Here is a 20,715-nt window from a genome sequence, read left to right as displayed (position 1 = left end):
CTATGAGCTTCAGTTGAATGTGGCCCTGAAAGCAGTGTGTTCCCACCTCCCCCATCTCCATCCCACCTTCCATTCTAACCTCGGCTCATACCTACTTGTCCTGATCTCAGCCCTGTGCTCAGACGCTCTCTTCCCACTTCCTCTCCCAACACCAGCCTGGTCTTCAGGGCCACTCAGAGACCAGCTCAGGACTGGTTACAGATTGGGATCAGAAATGTGTGTGCATGGGGAAGAGAGTGCCCTCAGAATGGAGGCTTCAGGCCTAAGCTGCCTTTGTGGTCTGTTAACTGGGGAAGGCAGTCCAGGGCGATCCCGATGAGCAAGAGTGACAGGTGGAACTGGGCCTGCAGTGCGGCAGAACCCAAACCCTGGCCCGAGAGTGAGGTAGGAGGGCGGCTGATGGCTGGCGGCCCTCCCCCTACCACGCTGACCCAGCCTCCCTCGCCAGGTGGTGATCATGCGCGACTATCAGCACGAGAATGTGGTGGAGATGTACAACAGCTACCTGGTGGGCGATGAGCTCTGGGTGGTGATGGAGTTCCTGGAGGGAGGTGCCCTCACTGACATCGTCACCCACACCAGGTACTGCCAGGCAGCACAGCCCTGGCTGACACCCAGCCCACTGTCTCCCCAGGCTCCCTAAGGTGGCGCTAGATTCCCCCCAGACCTCAGACCTCTTCTATGACAGGATGAAGTCCCCTCCAGACCCCTTGGGGTGGCGGAGCCAACAGGGCTATATCCCCCTCAGACACCCAGGGTTGGACTGGATCCCCCTTGGACCCTGTTTGCCCCAGTTGCTTACTCCTCCCGCACAGGATGAACGAGGAGCAGATTGCCTCAGTGTGCCTCGCCGTGCTGCAGGCCTTGTCTGTGCTCCACGCCCAGGGCGTTATCCACCGGGACATCAAGAGTGACTCCATCCTGCTGACCCACGACGGCAGGGTGAGGATTCGGGTGGCTTGGGCTTCCGCTGCCCCTCCCCAGCTCCCCTCTGCCATCAGGGCAGGCTCTGGCCCCAGTGCAGTGTCTTGAGGAGCAGTCAGCTTGTTCCTTAGGCAGCGGTCCAGAGTCAGGTCATTGGTGGGGCTCCGCCATCAGCACAGGACACTGGCACCTGTACTCCTGCCCTAGGCTCAGAAAAGGGAGAACACATTTGGGTGGCCACCACAGTTTGGCCATGTGCTTCTCCCACCCCTGAGACCAAGCGCCTGAGTGGCCGTGGACCCCATCCTGCCTCCCGTCTTCTGGACTGAATGAAGTTCTGAATCTGGTCTATGGATGAGCCACAGAGTGCCCAGAACCTGCATGTACAGTCCGAGAGTGGACTCTCAGTGGGAGGGCCCCTTGGCTATCACCCAATTCTTGGAGATTCGACCTCCCTCCCCCAGGAAAGTTAATCCAGACAACAGAAGTGGCAGTGTGGAGCTCTTTTCACTGGGCGGGCTCAGGGGGGCAGCTTCAATCTAGGGCCGTGGTCGGCAAACTGCGGCTCGAAAGCCACATGCGGCTCTTTGGCCCCTTGAGTGTGGCTCTTCCTAAGCCTTAGGAGTACCCTAATTAAGTTAATAACAATGTACCTACCCATATAGTTTAAGTTTAAAAAATTTGGCTCTCAAAAGAAATTTCAATTGTTGTACTGTTGATATTTGGCTCTGTTGACTAATGAGTTTGCCGACCACTGATCTAGGTCCTGTGAACCCCTGAAGATGTCTACAGAAGTGTTTTAGGGACATGTGTAGCCACCTAAACTTGCACACACACTGGGCAGGCTTTCCGGGGTTGCGAAACACAGACATCCTTAAGAGTCTGGAGGCCTGCGACTCAAAAGAGGTGTGCAACCTTGGTTCTGCGGGCCTGGTTGTCGCAGAGGCAGGCCCAGTGTCCTCACACTCCAGGGAAGCAGAGGCCCAGGCGTGAGCTTTGGGATCCAGCTCTGGTCTCGGCCCCAGCATCAGCCTGGGTACCCGTAGGACTCAGGCCACTTCCCCTCACAGCCCCAGGGCAGACCCTGTCTGGAAGTCAGATGGTGTGATGTGGAGGCAGTGACACACCTAAGGGCTCCCTACCAGAGGTGGAGACCCAGCATGTCGGAGGCCAAGGAATTAATAGGGGGCTGCCTTTCTCACCCTCCCCATGCCAGCACCTCTGACCTCGCTGCCTGCCCCCTGCCCCAGGTAAAGCTGTCAGACTTCGGGTTCTGCGCCCAGGTGAGCAAGGAGGTGCCACGGAGGAAGTCATTGGTTGGCACGCCCTACTGGATGGCCCCAGAGCTCATCTCCCGCCTTCCCTACGGGCCAGAGGTAAGCCAGAGGGAGCTGATGTACAGCTGTCAGCACCAGTTCGTGCTGTGAACAGCATGAGTGGCGGGGTTCAGAACAGCCAGAGTGATGGGGTGAAGTGGGTCTCAGTCTGGGGAATGGGTCTCCAGGGATGATTTTGGAAGAAGAGGTAGACATTCATTCATTCATTCATTCTTGATTGGGTACTAGTTCTGAGCCAGGCCTAGTGCTTGGCAGTGAGAACAGAATGCTGAGCAGAAGTGGTCACGGCTTTGACTGACAGCTGGTGCAGAGGCCACAAAGTGGCTGGCTCCTGGCTGGTTGGCTTGAAGATGCTTTTGCAAGCATTTAAAAAAGATAAGTCTCTCATAGAAGTCCAAATTTCCATTCTCCATCAGAAAACCAAGATGTTTGGTCACATGGAGGCCAAATTCCCACATGGCAACAATCAGCAGCACAGATAGGCTGCTCTGCTGTAGAAAGGCAGCCCCTTCGTCTTGGTCGTAGCCCCCACCCATTCCTATCAGGTACACTGACCTGCGTCACTTCCATCACCTGCCTGGCCCTGAGGCCTGTGAGCTGGTGCCCAAGGCCCTGAGGATTCCTCCACAGTCAGTCAGCAAGACCTGACCCAGTGCCTGGCCCTGGGACAGGCGTCCTGGGAAGCACATCTTGGGGGGCCTCAGGCTGGAGTGGGGTCACACTGGGAGGGGAGACTAGTATGAGATTCTGAGGGGACATCTCAGTCAGGACAGCCTGTGAGTGACAAACCCTGCTCAAATGGATTTAGCAAAACCTGGAAGCTAAGGGTCCCCAAAATTGTGACAGGCTTCAGGCCTAGCCGTCCACATGCTCCCTCCCTTCAGGCCCTGATTTTCTCTGCAGTGTTCTCTCAGTCAGGTGCTCCCCTTGTGACAGCAGAGATGACCCTGACAACTGGGACATGTCTCCCTGCCTGTGAACACCATAGGATATTTGGCTTATAGTCTCAGGGTCGACTCTGATTGGTTCAGCTTGTGTCATGTGCCCATTCCTGACCCAGTTACTGGTCCCAACCAACCTGGTCATGCCCTTGCCTCCCCTTCCCCCCGCCTGCCCCTGGCTAGGTGTGAGGAAGAGTGGGGGGTCCACCAGAGGAAACTGGTTGTGCTTAGCAAAAAGAAAGGGGACAGGCTAGGTGGCTAGGTGGGCAGAACCCTCCAGGGGGTTCCCTGGGTGAAGAGTGCATGGGGTTGGCAAGCTCATGTCAGAGCAGGGGTTCCGGGTCCGAGGCTCAGGTTGCAGAGAGGCAAAGGTAGAACTGGGGGCCGTCCCTCCCCGGGCTGGGCCACCCAGCACAAGCCCTGCCATCCCTTCCTCCGCTGCAGGTGGACATCTGGTCGCTGGGGGTGATGGTGATTGAGATGGTGGACGGGGAGCCCCCCTACTTCAATGAGCCACCCCTCAAAGCCATGAAGATGATTCGGGACAACCTGCCACCCCGACTGAAGAACCTGCACAAGGTGGGCCCTGCCGGCAGGCAGGTAGTGTGAGGAAGATACACAAGCCTGTAGGGTGGCTAGTGCCACCCGGCCTCACACCCAAGCAGAGCACTGGTGGTTGGTGTGGACTGAACTGGGGCATTGATATCTCCTGGGATGGCATTTACTGGGTGCTAGACTCATTGCCCTCCTCATCCCACAGAGGTGCTCACGCTGGCCTGACTGAAGGCACACAGCATGGTCAGGCCCCGGAGAGGGGGCTTCCAGGTAGAGCTATCTGGGGAGAAGGGGTGCCTCCAGGGCCCCGCTGCTGCCAGCTCCTCACCAAACTTTGAAAATAGGGAGGAAATGAGTCCGTGGGGCCAAGCTCTAGACACAGGACACCTCTTTCCTCCCAACCTGGACAATAGATGTCAGCCCATTGACAGAGAAGAGGCGACTGAGGCCCCCACAGCGAGTGAGCAGTGGAGCTGGCACTCAGACCCTGCCCTGCCTCCCCCACAGGTGTCACCGTCCCTGAAGGGCTTCCTGGACCGCCTGCTGGTGCGTGACCCAGCACAGCGGGCCACGGCAGCTGAGCTGCTGAAGCACCCGTTCTTGGCCAAAGCGGGCCCGCCCGCCAGCATCGTGCCCCTCATGCGCCACAACCGCACCAGATGAGGCTTGGTGCCCTGTCCCTGAACCAAAGAGCCCCTTGGGTTACCCCTGCCTTGCCGAAGGCCAGTAGGGGGCCGGCCCCTGCTCCTCCTGGCCTGGGAGACACTCCATGTGGCACTGCCTTTGTTACTGGGGCAGTGTGTGGGACCCTACTACTGAACTCCAGTTTTGATTTTGTGACTCAAAATGTGGGATTTGTGGGAGCAAGTGAGGCTCCCAGATCCCCCCTACAGGACAGGCCCTCCCTGTGTTTCCCTGTCCCCAGGAAGGACAGGCAGCTTCCCATCACTGGAACTCTGCAGTGGGGGCTGCTAGGGGTGGAAAGAACACTACGAAAGAGGCGTGTTTGTGTGTGTGTGCGTGCGTGCGTGTGTGTGTGTGTGTGTGTGTGTGTGTGTACATGGGTGTGCACACAGTGGAAGGTCCAGCTCCTCTGTCCTCCAGACTGCGAGTGGGTGTCTCTGACCTTGCCTCACATACAACCCCCTCTCCCCCTGAGCCATGGTGGGGGTCGATCATGAATGTCTGAAGAGTGGCCTTCTCCCTTAGCCCTACATCTCCTTTCTGTGGTTGGATGGGGAGACAGGTCAGGGCTTCCCCCCACCCCCAGCCTCTGCAGAAAATGACTACTGCACCTGGACAGCCTCTTCTTTTCTAGAAGTCTATTTATATTGTCATTTTATAACACTCTAGCCCCTGCTCCCAGCTGGGGACAGATGGTCCCTGTCCTGCGGGGGGCACCGGGGACAGAACCACTGCTTGAAGAATCAGGTTCCTGTCCCCTTGGCGCAGCCCCACCTTCCCTCCCTCAAGTTAGTTTTACAATTAAAACATTTTCTTGATTTGTGTGTGTGTGTGTGTGTTTGTGGAGTGTGTAGAGGCCCCTGCCTGCCCACACTGTCCAGGCGGAGGGACTCTAGGGTCAGGAGTGGGCGGGCCTGGCCTACCCAGGATTCTAGCCCAGCTTAGGGCAAGGGCTATGTCTGTGGGCGAGTGGGGAGTTCCAGGTCAAAGGACAGCCAGTAAAGCTCCTGCTCGCGGGGCACATTGACACTGCCCACCCCCTTTCTCCAAGCCTGGAAGGAGTCAGTTTACAAGTCCATGTGCCGTGGTGACTAGTGTACCAAATCTGCAATTTCTGGCGACTTGTTTCAAAGGTTGTCTTGAGCGTGTTCAGTGGGTAGGAATTAATCCGTGTTGAGTTGATGCTAGTAAATTGCTCAATGGACAGATGGGCTTTGGGGCTTGGCTAAGGTGGATGGACCAAGGCTGCCAGCTTCCCAGAGACTCCATCAGTCAAGCTCTTCCCTCCAGGCTGACTCGGGCCTGGGCCTAGCTCCCAACAAGGGGAGAAGGAGTCCAGCTGTCATCGAGTGACAGTGCAGCGTTCTGGACACTGAGCACTCCAGGGCTTTGTGTGTCCTCCCCAGCATGCTGAGAGGTGTTGGGCAGGAGCAGCTTCCTGGGGGCAGCTGGGAGCACAGGAGAGAGCCCCTCTCCATAGCCCTCCAGTATCACTGGCACCAGCAACCCCAGCCTGGTTTGTGGGTGGAAGTGTGTGGTGAGGACGGAGAGATTCCAGCTTGGTCCACACTACCACTCTCCTCCACTATCACGTGACTATCTCCAGAGCACCCCTCTCCACTGGCCCCGACTTCCCCCAAGAATTGGGGTGCTGTTTCTGTGACAGCCTGGCCGAGTCCATGCATGGTCTAGATAAATAATCAGATTTAAACAGCCCAGCACGAGCAATAATTGCTGTATGTGAATGTGTCTGGAAAAAATATGCCAAAATTGGCATAAGGAGAAATAACCAAAAAGACCAAAATAACCCCCGACACACACTTTTTTTAAAAATGCTTTGAGCTTGAATACCTGTACAAATGAGTTGTGCCAAGCTTTGAAGTATCAGGTAATTCCTACCTTGTACAAATTGTTCCAGAAAACAGGAAAAGAGGATAGCTGTCGGAGGCTATCTTTTAGGAGCCTGGAATACCCATAATCCCCAAAACAGATAAGGGTGATGAAGAATGAGCGTTGCAGCCACACTGGACGCCTGGAGGTGCCACTTGGTGGAGACGCCCACCGAGACTCAGCGATGACATTTGCCCCTTAGGTTGTGGAGGAAGAGCCCACGGCAACTCTGCCCTTACTGTGTCTTCAGTCACATGACTGCAGTTTTAAAGAATGGCTTTGGGGAGCCCCTTGTCCAGCCCTCCTGCTTCCCCCAGCTGCTGACGTCCATGCTGGAGGAGTTCCTACGGTATCAGTAAGAAACTCCTCTAGTTTCAAACAGGATTTAATACAGGGGTCGGTTACCAAGGCACTGGGGAAGCTGGAGGAGCCACAGAGGGCCAGGAACCCAACCAGTAGTCGTTAAAGGCAGGAGCCTCCACTGTGGGGCTAGAGGGACGAAGGGTCAGTGGCCCTACTAAAGTCCACTTGTGTCCCTGCTGCACTGAGCAGAATGGCTGTCCAGCTTCCCACCCTCTACTCCCACTGGAAGCCTCCTATTGGCAGGACCTTACTGATTCCAACTGGCAAGGGAGTCGTACAGGCAGCTTTTCAGGCTTCCCGCCTCCGTGGAAAAGGAGGCACTCGGAAGGGCAGGTGTGGCAGAGCAGCAGAGTCATCTGCTCCGCTGGGATGTGGCACAGGGGTCTCACTCTGTCCAGATGTTACTGTGCAGACATGGCACTCCACAAGGAGTGTTAACTTAGCCACGGCAAAGGTCCAGGAGAGGGAGTTAAGGACGTGTGAAGGTCAGACTTAAGTCAGACCAGTGGTTCTCAAAGTGTGGTTCTGGACTGGCAGCATCCCTGGGAACTTAATGGGAATGCAAGTTTCTGGGCCCCACTCACCCCATCACACCGTGTGGGACCTGGCTGTCTGTACTACACATAACAAACAACCTGCCGGGGGATTCTGAGGCCTCTCAAGTGTGAGAGCCACTGCGACCTATGATTGGCCAAGGAGTGTGGGATTCAGCCCTGCCCAGTCAGCAGGATCCCAACCTCCTCCTATCTCACCCTCCTCCATACTGGGACTGTGGCCTCTCCCCGCGGTCCAAGAGCACTGCCACCACCAGAGGGAGCCAGAAAGAGGGCGCCTGCCTTTAAGGATAGGACCCCTGTGGTTGCACCAGGGCCTCAGTGGCCAGAGCTTAGTCAGGTGACCACAGAGCAGTGAGGTTAGGAAATGTAACCATTGTGTCCAGCTAAAAATTCTATGACTATAAAATTGTGCTCCTTTACCCCTGCTGATAGACTATAAAGTTGATAGAGGAAAATATTTAATGGCCTAGAGGCAGAAAAGGATTTAATTTATTTTTATTTTTTAGAGAGGGAAGAGGAAGAGAGAGAGAAACATTGATGTGAGAGAGAGACATCAATCCGTTGCCTGCCACTGTTGGTGCCCCAACTAGGAATCGAACCCACAACCTGGGCATGTGCCATGACCAGGAAGTGCACAGGATGACATTCAAGCAACTGAGTCACACCAGCCAGGACTTCTTCAATAAAACTTAAAAGGAACAAATTATGAAGAAAATAAATTTGGTTATATCAAAAATTTGTTCGAGGAAGGACATGAGCAAATATAATAGGTTCAGAATGGGGGGAAATATTTGCAAAGTATAACACCTTGTAAGATTTTTTTAACAAGAAAAAGAACAACCCTAGTAGAAAAATGGTCAAAGGCTGTAAACAGGTAACTTATGGAAGAAAAACCCAAAGGCCAACAAGAGTGCACAGGTGCTCAAACTCATTAGTAATCATAGAAAGGCAGCTTCCATCACTAAGCTGACCCTTGAGCAACACAGGTTTGAACTGCATGGGTTCCCTTATATGTGGACTTTTTCTCATAAATACCTCTACTGCTTTCGATCCCCCGTTGAGAGTCTGAGGATATGGAGAGCCGACCATGCATTGAGCTACGTCTTTTTACATAGGGAACTTGAGCATCTGTGGATTTTGATATTTTCTGGGGGTCCTGGAACTAATTCCCTATATATACCAAAGGGACAAGTTAAGTTTTGGGGAAGTCAGAAGTTATACATGGATTTTAAACTGCAGGAATAAAGGGATTGACACCCCTAAGCCCCACATTGTTCAAGGGTTAACTGTATTGCACATTAGTATTCCCCAGTAATTCAGCTCCTGGCTGACTTACCAACGAAATCTCACTTGGGACCACCTAGGAGCGAGCCTGAGGATGTTCACTGCAGCAGGACGGATGGGATGGGAGCTGGAGGCAGCCTGGGTGTCCACCCCAGTGAGTGAGTGAGACACCAAGGGGTGCAGCCGGTAGGACCATGTATGCCCGCAGGGGGTGGGAGCCAAACCAGTTATGGAAAAGTAAAATTAAGAGCTATATGGCCAGATAAGGTGTATGAATTACAAATTGTGGACATAAAACAATCATTTTGCAAGACCAAAAAAGAGACTCATTTACATATTACAATGGCTCCCAATGGGAAGCAAGGGAGGAGGATAAAGGTAAAGAATATAAATGAGACTGGTCTTGGAGGTGTAAAGGCCTCGAAGGCCATGCTGAAGATCTGTTCTATAAGCAAGGGCAACCCCATTAGTGTGGATTGGGGCCCAGGTACTGGTATTTAAAATGGATATTATCCAGATGATTCTAACACGCAGCCAGGATTCAGAAATGCGAAGATGGCAGTTTGTCACTGTTGACCTCAAGCCTCATGCCTACCTCTTGCCAACACCTCACACCTTCTCAGGGAACATTTCACAGATGTGGAGACTGAGGTCCCCAGAAGGGAAGGGCCTGCCCAGGGTGACAGGGCTTAGGAAGGCCAAACCTAAACTCTTTTTATTTATTTATTTTTAATACATATTTTTATTGATTTCAGAGAGGAAGGAAGAGGGAGAGAGATAGAAACATCAATGATGAGGGAGAATCATTGATTGGCTGCCTCCAGCACGCCCCCAACTGGGGATCAATCCCACAACCCAGGCATGTGCCCTTGACTGGAATCGAACCTGCGACTCATCAGTCTTCAGGCCGACACTCTATCCACTGACCCAAACAGGCGAGGGCCACACATGCCTTTTTGAAGGGCTGTCACTACTCAGGCCTGTGGCCTTATGAGAATTTGGCCCCACAGTGCTAAATGTTCTGATTTTTCTCCAAAAATCCTCATGTTCATGGAAAAGCTCTTGAATCTAAAAGATAGGCAACTCACTCAAAACATTTAACAATATTGTATGGACCAAGCAAAATCAAGATCATAGCTAATATTCATCAAGATCTTACTGTGGCCCTGGCCAGGTAGCTTAGTTGGTTAGAGTGTCGTCCCCATACCCCAAAGTTGTGGGTTTCCCTCGTCAGGGCACATAGGAGAAACAACCAATGAATCCATAAGTAAGTGGAACAACAAATAAGTGCTTCTCTCTCTCTAAAATCAATAACTAAAGCCCTGGCTGGCGTGGCTCGGTTGAGTGCCGTCCCACGCACCAAAAGGTTGCTGGTTTGATTCCCAGTCAGAGCACATGCCCAGGTTGCAGGTTCCAGCCCCAGTAGGGGACGTGCAGGAGACAGCCGATGGATGTTTCTCTCATTGATGTTTCTTTCTCTCCCTCTCCCATCTTCTCTCTCTCTCAAGTTAATAAAAACATTTTAAAAAATGAAAAAATATCTTCTTGAGCTCCTAATTGTTTGACCTCACTTAATCTTTAGTGAGTTGAATGCCACTCCCCTGCCCCCATCCCACCCTTCACCCCCCCACCTGCCACCGAAAGACATGTCCCTGCAGAACCTATTAATGTGCCCTTATTTGGAAAAAGGGTCTTTGTAGATGCAGTTAAGGATCTTGAGATGAGATCATTCTGGTTTGTCTGGGTGGGACCTAAATCCAGTGACATCTGACACAGAGGAGAAGGCCGTGTGAAGAGGCGGAGAGTGGAGGGATGAGGCGCGAGCCACCCCACACCCCCACCACCAGGCTTCAGGGTGAGCATGGCCGTGCTGACACTGATTTCAGGCTCTGGCCTCCAGAACTTGAGCAGAATACATTTTCTGCTATTTTCAGCATCCAAGTCTGTGGTAATTTCTTACGCAGCCACAGGAAACTAATACAACCCTCCTAGCAGCCCTCTCAGGAAGCACCTCCCTCACCCCATTTTACAGCTAGAAGACTGAGGACAGAGGCACGAAGCCACCAACCAGGTCACACAGCACGAAAGGGGTAAAGGCTGAGTTTGAACCCAGGCACTTAGCCTGGGAGTCCCTCCACGAGATCATCACGCCACAGCCTCCCGAAGAACTTCCGAGCCTGAGGGACCACATGTCAACCTCTATCTTCCTGTGTGGTCAGTCAACTCAACTAGGGCCAGACCCCAACAAGGGGACTCTGGAAGAAAGATGGTTGCTCAAGGAGAAAGCCTGGGGCCGAGAGATGTTTGGGCTGGGGGATGAGATGAACAGCAAATAGAGTCCTGGCCGCCAGTTTGGGGAGGTGGGGACAGCTCAGAGCCTTTTCCTGGAAGACTAGAGGCATCTATAGAAGTTTGGGGCCTCCTGGATTAAAAAAAATTAAACTCCCTTTCTTCCTCCCTCTCTTCCTCCCTCTCTTCCCCATTCCTTTATCTCTGACTTTCTCTCTCTCTCTCTCTCTCTCTCTCTCTCTCTCTCTCTCTCTCTCTCTCTCTCTCATTCTTATTTAGTATTTGAACAGGTAACCTTAGCACATGGCACAAAATTCCAAGGGGGAAATTGCAAAGTCCACCTCCTTCCCCATTGCAGCCTCTCCACCCCTCCCCAGAGGCAGCCACCGGTACAAGCATCTTGCATCTCCTTCCAGAAATGCATGCGCGTACCAGGACACACCCACAGGCATATACAGACATGCGTCCCACTGTACATAACTCCGCAGTACACCTTCTGTGCCTGGCTTTTTTCTACCCAACATTGTATCTTGGTGGTTGGTCCCGGCTGTTACATAAGAAGCAACCTGCTAATGGAGCATGTGAAACATGATTTATTCATATCATGGTTTATTGAATGTCCCTGTTGATGGCCATTCAGGAAGCTGGCAGTGCTCCACTGTTCCCATCAATGCCACAGCAGAGATCTGCACGGACTTCATGTGTGACACGGGGCATATTTCTCTGTGTGCCACGCCTTGCCTCCTCCCCGGCCGCTACAGGACTCCCACCTGCCCCTGTCCCAGGTAATGCTTCCTGGGTATTTCTGACCTCTGGGTCCTTCCCTGGCTCTGGTCAACCCCACCCCAAGGATGTACGTCTCTTTCTTTCTGTCTCTGTTTCAGCCTCTCTAGATCTCTCTACCTCTTCTCTCTTTTTATCTTTGTCTCTCTCCCTCCCACCCTCTTTCCCTCCCTTTCTCTCTGTCCCTTCTTATTTCTTCCTTCTATCCTCACTCATCCCTGCCTCTCTGCTGCCCCCTGCAGGGTTAAGCTGGCTCCCAGCACAACTGCTCCCCACCCCTGTGGTTTATATTAAAGGAGACAACACCCAACCCAGCCCACATTTCTCCCACCCTCAAGCCCCCTCCTGACCTGGCTGGGCTTTCCCATCCCCCACAGTCCGGGCTCCTCTAAGCCCCTGTGCCTGCTGTCCAAGACACCATCCCCCCATTCTCTCTATTAGGGGGATTAGGCCTTGGGACAAACTGACACTCCTAGGGGTGACACTGACTTTGAAGCAGGAATGGTGAGAACTAGACTTGGGTGCGTTGAATGTGGTTCCTTGGCTGGCAGAGTCTTGTACTCCTGCCAGGGGCCGGGCCTTCTTGCCCTCCCTGTCAGCAAAGAGAGCAATCAGTCTATGTCATCTCTGAGCTGGGCACAAATAATAAACAAACCACCCAAGGCCCTACCCTGGTGAGTCTGACATTCTCACAGGGTGACAGTTCATGACCAAGTGAGCATAATCATATACTTAAGGTATTTACAAATACCTAAGTTCATGAAAGAAAGAACAGGGTGTGGCAATAGGGAATAACAGGGGAAGGCCCAGATTACTGTTGACAAACCAACAGGGAACAATTACCAAGATATATTGTTAGGTAGAAAAAAAGCCAGAAGGATATGTGCGTTATGAAGAGGTGACATTTCAGTGGAGATGAAAGCAGCCATGGAAGCATGGAACGTGAAGCCTTGCAGGCAGATGTGGCAGCATGTGCAAAGGCCCTGAGGTGGAAGGAATTTGTAGGTCAAGGACCAGCAAAACGATGGGACACCATGAGTGAGGGGGACAGTGGCACAGTTTTATAGCTGAGAAACTAAGGCTTGGAAAAGGAAGTCCTTTGCCCAAGGACACACAAGGTTTAAAATGGAACTCGCAATATCTCTGAGGTATGCCTGTATTGCTTTTATTACCTCATTCAGCCCTGCATTTGTGTCTCAGCCCTGACCCTGTCTCAACTCCAGCCTTGAACATCAGCCACCCCTGGTTATCACCCTTTGGATCCCCAGGACCTAACACATGTACAATGGAATGCTTGATTTCCTGCACCGCCCCATCTGTTCTGGTCTCTCTCTTTCCCTCTCTGCAAATGGTGCCACCTTTTGCCTATTGCTCAAACAAAAGACTGAACATTTCATCAACCCAGGAAGTCTACTCCCATATGTCTTTGCAGTTCATCCCCAGCTCAGGCTACCCTCCACCTGCTCTTTTTTATTCCAAACTAGAGGTCCAGGGCACGAAGTTCGTGTACAGGTAGAGTCTCTAGGCCTGGCCGGCGATCAGGGCCAATCAGGGCCTTCCGGCTGCCAGCTGGGGCCTTCCTTCATTCCGCGCCACCCCCTGGTGGGCAGCACACGTCATAGCGAGTGATCGAACTCCTAGTCTCATGGTTGAACTCCTGAGGGGACAATTTGCATATTAGGCTTTTATATATGTAGACTAGAGGCCTGGTGCATGAAAATTCATGCACTGGAGGGGGGGGTCCCTCAGCCCTGCCTGTTCACAGTCTGGGAGCCCTCAGAAGTGGGAGGCAACCCGGCCATCAGGGGAAGGCGATGCCCCCATCACACCTCTGCTGCTGCCACTGCCAGCAGCGCAAGCCTCAGCCGTCCCTGGTTACCTGAGCCTCGGGCCTGCCCTGGGCAGCTGGGCAGCCAACATCCGAGGCTTGCCTGTGCCTCGGCCAGCCCTAGGTGACTGGGGAGCCACCATCTGAGGCTTGCCTGCACCTCAGGCCAGCCCTGGGCAGCTGGGGGGCTGAGGGTAGGTCTGGCCATACCGTGAGCCTGCCGCCCCACTGGCTGGGCTGAAAGGACTGTGGGACTCCAGCAGCAGGAGCAAGGAGCAACCAGACCCGCCTGCCACTCCCAGTGGGGCTGAAAGGACTGGGGGACTCCAGTGGGGCTGAGGGGACTGGACACTGCCATCTTGTGGCTATGGGCACCGCCATCTTTGTGACGGTGTGATAGTCAATTTGCATATTCCATTTTTATTAGATAGGATTACTGTTGTCTTTTCTAGAATTTGATATAAGTGGAATTATATCATGCTCTTTTTTTACCTGGCCTTTGTCACTCTTTGTGATGATTTTAGTTTCGCCCATGTGGTTGCGTGTTTCAATAGCTCAGGCTTTTTTCTCACTTAGAATAGTCCATGGTATGGATGGAGGTCACCTACATTATCCATTCACCTGTTGATGGACACATATTGTTCTGATTTGAAGCTATAGTTGACTCTTGAACAATGTGGGGGTGAGGGATGTACAGTAAAGATCTACATATAACCATTTTTTTGGGCTAATTCTCACCCTAGGATATTTTTTTCATTGATTTTCAGAGACAGTGGAAGGGAGGGGGAGAGAGAAAATCATTGATGTGAGAGAGACACATTGATTTGTTGCCTCCTGCACATGCCCCAACAGGAGCGGGAGATTGAGCCTGCAACCAAGGTAGGTGCCCTTGACCAGAATCAAACTTGCCACCCTTCAGTCCTCGGACCAACACTCTAACCACTGAGCTAGGGCTCCACATATAATCTTTGACTCCCCCTAAACTGAACTGCTTATAACCTACTGTTGACCAAATAACCTATGGCAGTGATGGCGAACCTATGGCACGTGTGTCAGAGGTAACACACGAACTCATTTTTTTTGGTTGATTTTTCTTTGTTAAATGGCATTTAAATATATAAAATAAATATCAAAAATATAAGTCTTTGTTCTACTATGGTTGCAAATATCAAAAAATTTCTATATGTGACATGGCACCAGAGTTAAGTTAGGGTTTTTCAAAATGCTGACACGCCAAGCTCAAAAGGTTCGCCATCACTGACCTATGGTCTAACTGATAACATAAGTAGTCAATTAACACATATTTTGTATGTAATACGTATTATCCTATATAATAAAAGTGTAATAAGCTAAGTGTCTGACCAATCGGTCAACCGTTCAGTCGACCGCTCGACCAGTTGCTATGACGTGCATTGGCCACCAAGGGACAGACATTCCAACCAGTAGGTTAGCTTGCTGCTGGGGTCTGGCCGATAGGGACTGGGTGAGAGGGCCGGACACATCCTGGAGCCCTCCCGCAGTCCCTCCTCGGCCTGCCAGCCCCCATCGGCCCCCATCGGGACTGGGCGAGATGGCCCCCAATCGGCCCCGATTGCTGGCCAGGCCAAGGAACCCCACCTGTTCACGAATTCGTGCACCAGGTCTCTAGTGTACTATATTCTTACAATAAAATAAGCTAGAGAAAAGACAATGTTATTAAGAAAATTATAAGGAAGAGAAAACAAATTTTCAGTATTGATTTAAAAAACCTGCCTATAAGTGGACCCACACGATTCAAACCCATGTTGTTTAAGGGTCAACTGTATTTTTAGAAAGTGCAGGTCTTTGTGGGGACATGGCCTTTCATTTGAGGCTAAATCCTAGGAGCAGGATTGCCTGGTTATAGGGTGGGAGGATAATCAGTTTTAAAAGAAATTGTAAAATTGTTTCCCAAGTGGCCGCATCATCACTCATGTTTTTTAATGTTTCCTGATGTATGAAGGGTGGCTTTTGGGGAAGGGTGCCATTTGGTCAACAGACCTGTTTGGAAAGGAGACCTTTGAGCTATAATGCTGAAAGCCACTGGGCTTTGCAGGGCTCTGGTTGTTCTCCTGGATCCCTCAGAATTAGGTAAAAATGTTTCTCATAGTAGGAATGTGGGATGTGAGCTTCTTAACTTATTTATTTATTTATTTATTTAATCTTTTGTTGAGATCAATATGGTCTTATGGATTATTTTTATGCTTTGAATGATAATCCAATATTACTTATTTCATTGCTCAAATTGTGTCCAGCTTTAGCCTCCAGTCTCTTCCCGCATCCCCCACACCCCTCCCCCCCCTGAGAATAGTCAGTCCACTTCCTTTCTATGCCCCTGATTCTATTATATTCACCAGTTTATTCTGTTCATCAGATTATTTATTCACTTGATTTTTAGATTCACTTGTTGATAGATGTGTATTTGTTGTTCATAATTTGTATCTTTACCTTTTTCTTCTTCTTCCTCTTCTTAAAGGATACCTTTCAGCATTTCATATAATACTGGTTTGGTGGTGATGAACTCCTTTAGCTTTTCCTTATCTGTGAAGCTCTTTATCTGGCCTTCACTTCTGAATGATAGCTTTGCTGGATAAAGTATTCTTGGTTGTAGGTTCTTGGTATTCATCACTTTGAATATTTCTTGCCATTCCCTTCTGGCCTGCCAAGTTTCTGTTGAGAAATCAGCTGACATTCGTATGGGTACTCCCTTGTAGGTAACTGACTTTTTTTCTCTTGCTGCTTTTAAGATTCTCTCTTTGTCTTTTGCTCTTGGCATTTTAATTATGATGTGTCTTGGTGTGGTCCTCTTTGGATTCCTTTTGTTTGGGGTTCTCTGCGCTTCCTGGACTTGTAAGTCTATTTCTTTCACCAGGTAGGGGAAGTTTTCTGTCATTATTTCTTCAAATAGGTTTTCAATATCTTGCTCTCTCTCTTCTTCATCCATAATTCGGATGTTGGTACGCTTGAAGTTGTCCCAGAGGCTCCTTACACTATCTTCATATTTTTGGATTCTTTTTGCTTATCTGGTTGGGTGTTTTTGCTTCTTCATATTTCAAATCTTTGCCTTGATTCTTGGAATCCTCTACTCTGCTTTTGGATCTCTGTATATTATTCTTTATTTCAGTCAGTGTATGCTTAATTTCTGATTGGTCCTTTTTCATATCCTTGAGGGTCTCACTAAATTTCTTGGAGGTTTCTAGAAGATTCTTGAGTAACCTTATATCTGTGGTTTTGAACGCTATATCCAGTATTTTGCTTTCATCCATTTATTTCATTTGTGACTTATTTCTTTGTCTCCACATTTTGGCTGCTTCCCTATGTTTGTTTCTATGTACTGGGTAGCTACTAAGTCTCCTTGAGTTGATAGAGTGGCCTTGTGTGGTAGGTGTCCTATAGGGCCCAGTGGCTCAGCCTCCCCAGTCACCTGAGGTGGACACTCTTGGTGCACCCCTTTGTGGGCTTTTTGCACAGTCTTGTTTTAGTTAACCCTTGATTGCTGTTGGTGTCATTGGGAGGAATTGACCTACAGGCCAATTGGCTGTGATGACCATCTGTGTCTACACTGAAAGATCTGTTGCGCAGGAGACACCCTTATGGGGCAGGACTTACTTCAGTGGGGCTTTGGTGCTCACTGAGTCTGCCCCTTGAGTGTGTCTTTTATGGATGTGAAGAGTTGTAATCTGGTATGGTCTCACTCTGACCACTGGGTACACTGGCTCTTGGATCTCCAAAAAGGTGCAAAGTCAGCCACTGTCTGGGGCTGCCCAGCAGGAGCTACAGAGACATCTGCAGATTCCTACTCTTTGTATGGGGTTTGGAAATGCCCAGATGAGGCCCAGCTGTGAAGCAAGGCAGGATGCTGCTGCCGGCCTTGGGCCTTCTTTTGGAAGCTCTGGGGCTCTCTGACCCAGCTGCAGTTTGACAGGTTTTAGGTGGAGAGAGGACAGGACATTCATATGCAAAAGCTGATGCACACAGCTTGGGTGGGATCCTAAAGTGGGTGGGGCGGGGTCTCTGGGAATCACCAGGGCAGAGCAAACACAATGGCTGCCAGTCAGCCCTGCACTGGAGAGGTCCCCGGGTCTCCGTGTCCCACGCCCCCGTGCAGGAACAACGATCGCTGCGAGCACTTCTGAGAGAAAGCCACCCTCGCATTCCTGTTCCGATGCCAGACAGTCCAGTTTCTCTCCATATGTGTCTGGGTCCCCCAGAGTCTCACCTGGAACTGGAGTTCAGAGCAAGCGAGAGCTTGTATCTCCCTCCTCATTAAAAGAGCAGCACATCCAGGTGCCAGCACTTTCCGTGCCTCCCCACCTCTTACCGGTCTCAATGCGCTTTCTTCACCTCTCTAGTTGTGGAACTTCCACTCCGCCAGCTTTCCCGTGGTTCTGGGTGGTAGTTGTTCTGCCTTTTAGTTGTAATTTTGATGTGGTTGTGAGAGGCAGCAAGTACAGGTGTTTACTTATGCTGCCATCTTGGTTCTCGCTTCTTGACTTTTAGATTCTGGGGGCAGAGGGACTGAGTAGGACTCCTGGGAAGAGGGCTTGAAAATACACATTTTAAACAAGCTCCCTGGGTGAATCTGAGGTGCCTTAATGCTTGGGAACCTCTAAATGTGGGGGTGTGGGGAGAAGGCAGGGCATTCCAGGTGGGAAGAACTTCAGGAGCAAAATCCCTGAGATGAGAGAGAACAGATCACAGAGGCGGGGCTCAGGGATCCGGGGCCTCAGATGCCTGCCAGAAACCTGGGACTTGCTGAGGACACTGGGGAGCCATGGCAGGTGTAAGTGGGGGCGTGAGTGGTTGGCTTTGGGCTTTTGTCTGTCTTTAACTCACTGAACTTCTCAACAACCTCAGGAAGCAGAAACTGATAATAGTACCACCATTCACAGATCAGAGGCAGAGAGGTGAAGCAACCTGGCCTGGGAAAGTTGGGAATTAGCCGATTTAGGGTCCTGACAGGCAGAAAGGACCCATGGGAGGGGTCCCACCTGGCTGCCACAGTGTGTGTGTGTGTGTGTGTGTGTGTGTGTCTACTCTCAGGGAAGGAATGATGTGGAAACCATGGCAGGCAGAGGGCAGGCAGAGGAGGGGGTGTCGATTTCCACTTTGCAGACTCTCCCTTGCCCTTATTTTTAGGTGCCTGGCTCCCGGCAACTCCCTGCCCTGCCCTGGATTCTAACCTGGAGACAGCTCTGACTCTACGGGCCACACTCTTCTTTCTCCTCCTCGTCCTCCTCCTCCTCCAATGAGGACAGGTGGGCAAGCCACCAGAGAGGGTGTGGGTTTGTGATGCCTGGGGAGAGTCTCTGGTTGTTGGGTTGTCCTGGGCTCTTTGAGTGCTTGTCTGGAAGTCTCCTGGGAACTTCCATGTGCAGTGGGGCTAGGCGCCAGTATGTATTAGTTGGTTTGTCCCCTCCCATGGGTCCTTTCTGCCTGTCAGGACCCTAAATTGGCTAATTCCCAACTTTCCCAGGCCAGGTTGCTTCACCTCTCTGCCTCTGATCTGTGAATGGTGGTACTATTATCAGTTTCTGCTTCCTGAGGTTGTTGAGAAGTTCAGTGAGTTAAAGACAGACAATAAATATGACCATTATTATCTCCTGTCTGCTTCTGTGTGGACCAGTGTTTCTCCTCAGGTGTGATTTGAATCTGTGTCCCTGTGTATCTTATCTGAAGTTCTGTGTATCCAACGTGCCACATACCAGCTGTGCAACCTGTGTGAGTTACTAGACCTTAGTGTGTCTCAGTTTCCTCGTCTGCAAAATGAGTTTAGTATCTGCTTCCTAGGGAGGATGCGGAGATTGAATTAATCACCCCACCTGAAGAGCTGGAACAATCCCTGGCACAGTCAGCCCTGTTGCATGAGTGTCATCACTGGGGTGTGAACTCAGCTCCCAGTGTCTGCAGCATGTTTCCCCTCCAATCTGGGGCAGGAAGCTCCCAGGCCTGTGAGAGTGGCCTCTGTTTCCTCATCTGTGAAACAGGGGTAGCAACAGCACCCACATAGGGTTGGTGTGCATGTGAGATGGGACTGGAGCACACAGCTCCACAACACGTTTGCTGTTACCTTTCCGTATAATAGCAGCACCTCCCTCCTCTGGTCTTAGAGGATGAAATGAACGTGTGCGCACTTAGACGGGCACCCAGCAAGCAGAAAGCACTGGCTGACACGGAATCTGTGTGGAACTCTGCGCCTGTGCTGGCCTGGTGTGGGATGTGGCGTGGGCAGGATGTGGCCGTGGGCATCTGGCCCTACAGGTTTCTCCACCATCCCACTTCCTCCACACCCCCACCTCCTGCCCCCGCCATCGTCCCATCCCTCACTCCAAACTCCTCCTCTGAGGGAGGAGGATTTGGCAGTCTGTGTTGCCTGCCTCAGCCCCAGGAAGGGGTGCTGGCACCCCAAAAACCCAGAGAGTGTTGCTGCTCCCGTCTCTGCTGCTATCTCAGTGTCTCACCAGGGACCCCCATGTGGGTGACTCCCTATCTCTGGCTACAGCTCTCTTTCTGCCCTGCACCTCACACCTTGGTTTCCAGAACAGGAAATGTCAGGGTCCCAAGGGCGTGTCCCAGGTGGGGACAGAGCAGGACCTCCCCCCTCTGCTGACACCCCCTCTGCTGAGAGGAGAGGCTGAAAGAGGGGGTCTTCATTAATTAACCCCCTGCCAAGCTGGATCTTTTTTTAAATATGTTTTTATTGATTTCAGAGAGGAATGGAGAGGGAGAGAAACATCAATGATGAGAAAGAATCATTGATTGGCTGCCTCCTGCACGCTCCCTACTGGGGATTGAGCCTGCAACCCAGGCATGTGCCCTTGACCAGAATAGAACCCGGGAGAACCCTTCAGTCCGCAGACCGACGCTCTATCCACTGAGCCAAACCAGCTAGGGCCCTGTTGGATCTTAATGAGGTGGATAGGCCTCCTTAGAGAGCATTAGCTCCCTTGTCACACCCCAATCCCAGGCCAGCGCTCTGGGGAATTGAGCAGGAGGCTTGGGAAACTGAGGCGGGGCTAAGACCTGGCCGCCTGGTCTGAGACAGGAGGGGGCTGGGGGCCTGAACTCCTGGCTCTGCGGGAGGAAGGGCTGGGGACCTGGCCTCCTCCTTCCGAGGGAGGAGTGCCTGCGGGCCCAGATCCTTCCCACTACACACCCCTCCCTTAAATTTCAGCTGGAGAGCCCCGCCCCCCCGACCCAGTTACCCCGAGCCCTGCGGCGGAGCCCCGACAGTCGCCCGCCCGGATGGAGGAGGTGCAGGA

At 51.6% G+C, this 20,715-nt stretch overlaps 2 protein-coding genes across 8 annotated transcripts in view; both read left to right on the top strand.

The window, feature by feature from the left end:
* The window catches only part of PAK4 (p21 protein (Cdc42/Rac)-activated kinase 4), a 66,882-nt gene extending 46,173 nt beyond the window's left edge, over positions 1 to 20,709 (top strand). For 5 of the 7 annotated variants that reach the window (XM_014533139.1, XM_014533141.1, XM_014533136.1 and 2 more), the window contains 5 exons: positions 449 to 582; positions 816 to 942; positions 2,175 to 2,300; positions 3,647 to 3,781; positions 4,265 to 5,261. In XM_014533139.1, the coding sequence (XP_014388625.1) occupies positions 449 to 582; positions 816 to 942; positions 2,175 to 2,300; positions 3,647 to 3,781; positions 4,265 to 4,420 (678 nt within the window). In that variant the 3' untranslated portion in view covers positions 4,421 to 5,261. Of the gene's footprint in view, positions 1 to 448; positions 583 to 815; positions 943 to 2,174; positions 2,301 to 3,646; positions 3,782 to 4,264; positions 5,262 to 18,592; positions 18,944 to 20,627 lie in introns of those variants that run through there. The other 2 variants (XR_001360562.1, XM_014533140.1) reach the window with 2 other exon arrangements.
* The window catches only part of NCCRP1 (non-specific cytotoxic cell receptor protein 1 homolog (zebrafish)), a 3,941-nt gene continuing 2,797 nt past the window's right edge, over positions 19,572 to 20,715 (top strand). The window contains exon 1 of the mRNA XM_014533131.1: positions 19,572 to 19,815. Within this exon, the coding sequence (XP_014388617.1) occupies positions 19,572 to 19,815 (244 nt within the window). The remainder of the gene's footprint in view (positions 19,816 to 20,715) is intronic.

The sequence above is a fragment of the Myotis brandtii genome, unplaced genomic scaffold (genome assembly GCF_000412655.1).
Source record: "Myotis brandtii unplaced genomic scaffold, ASM41265v1 scaffold947, whole genome shotgun sequence".
NCBI classification, from domain to species: domain Eukaryota; kingdom Metazoa; phylum Chordata; class Mammalia; order Chiroptera; family Vespertilionidae; genus Myotis; species Myotis brandtii.
The sequence above is the reverse complement of the archived record's forward strand: the minus strand, read 5'-3'. Positions and strand labels throughout refer to the sequence as shown.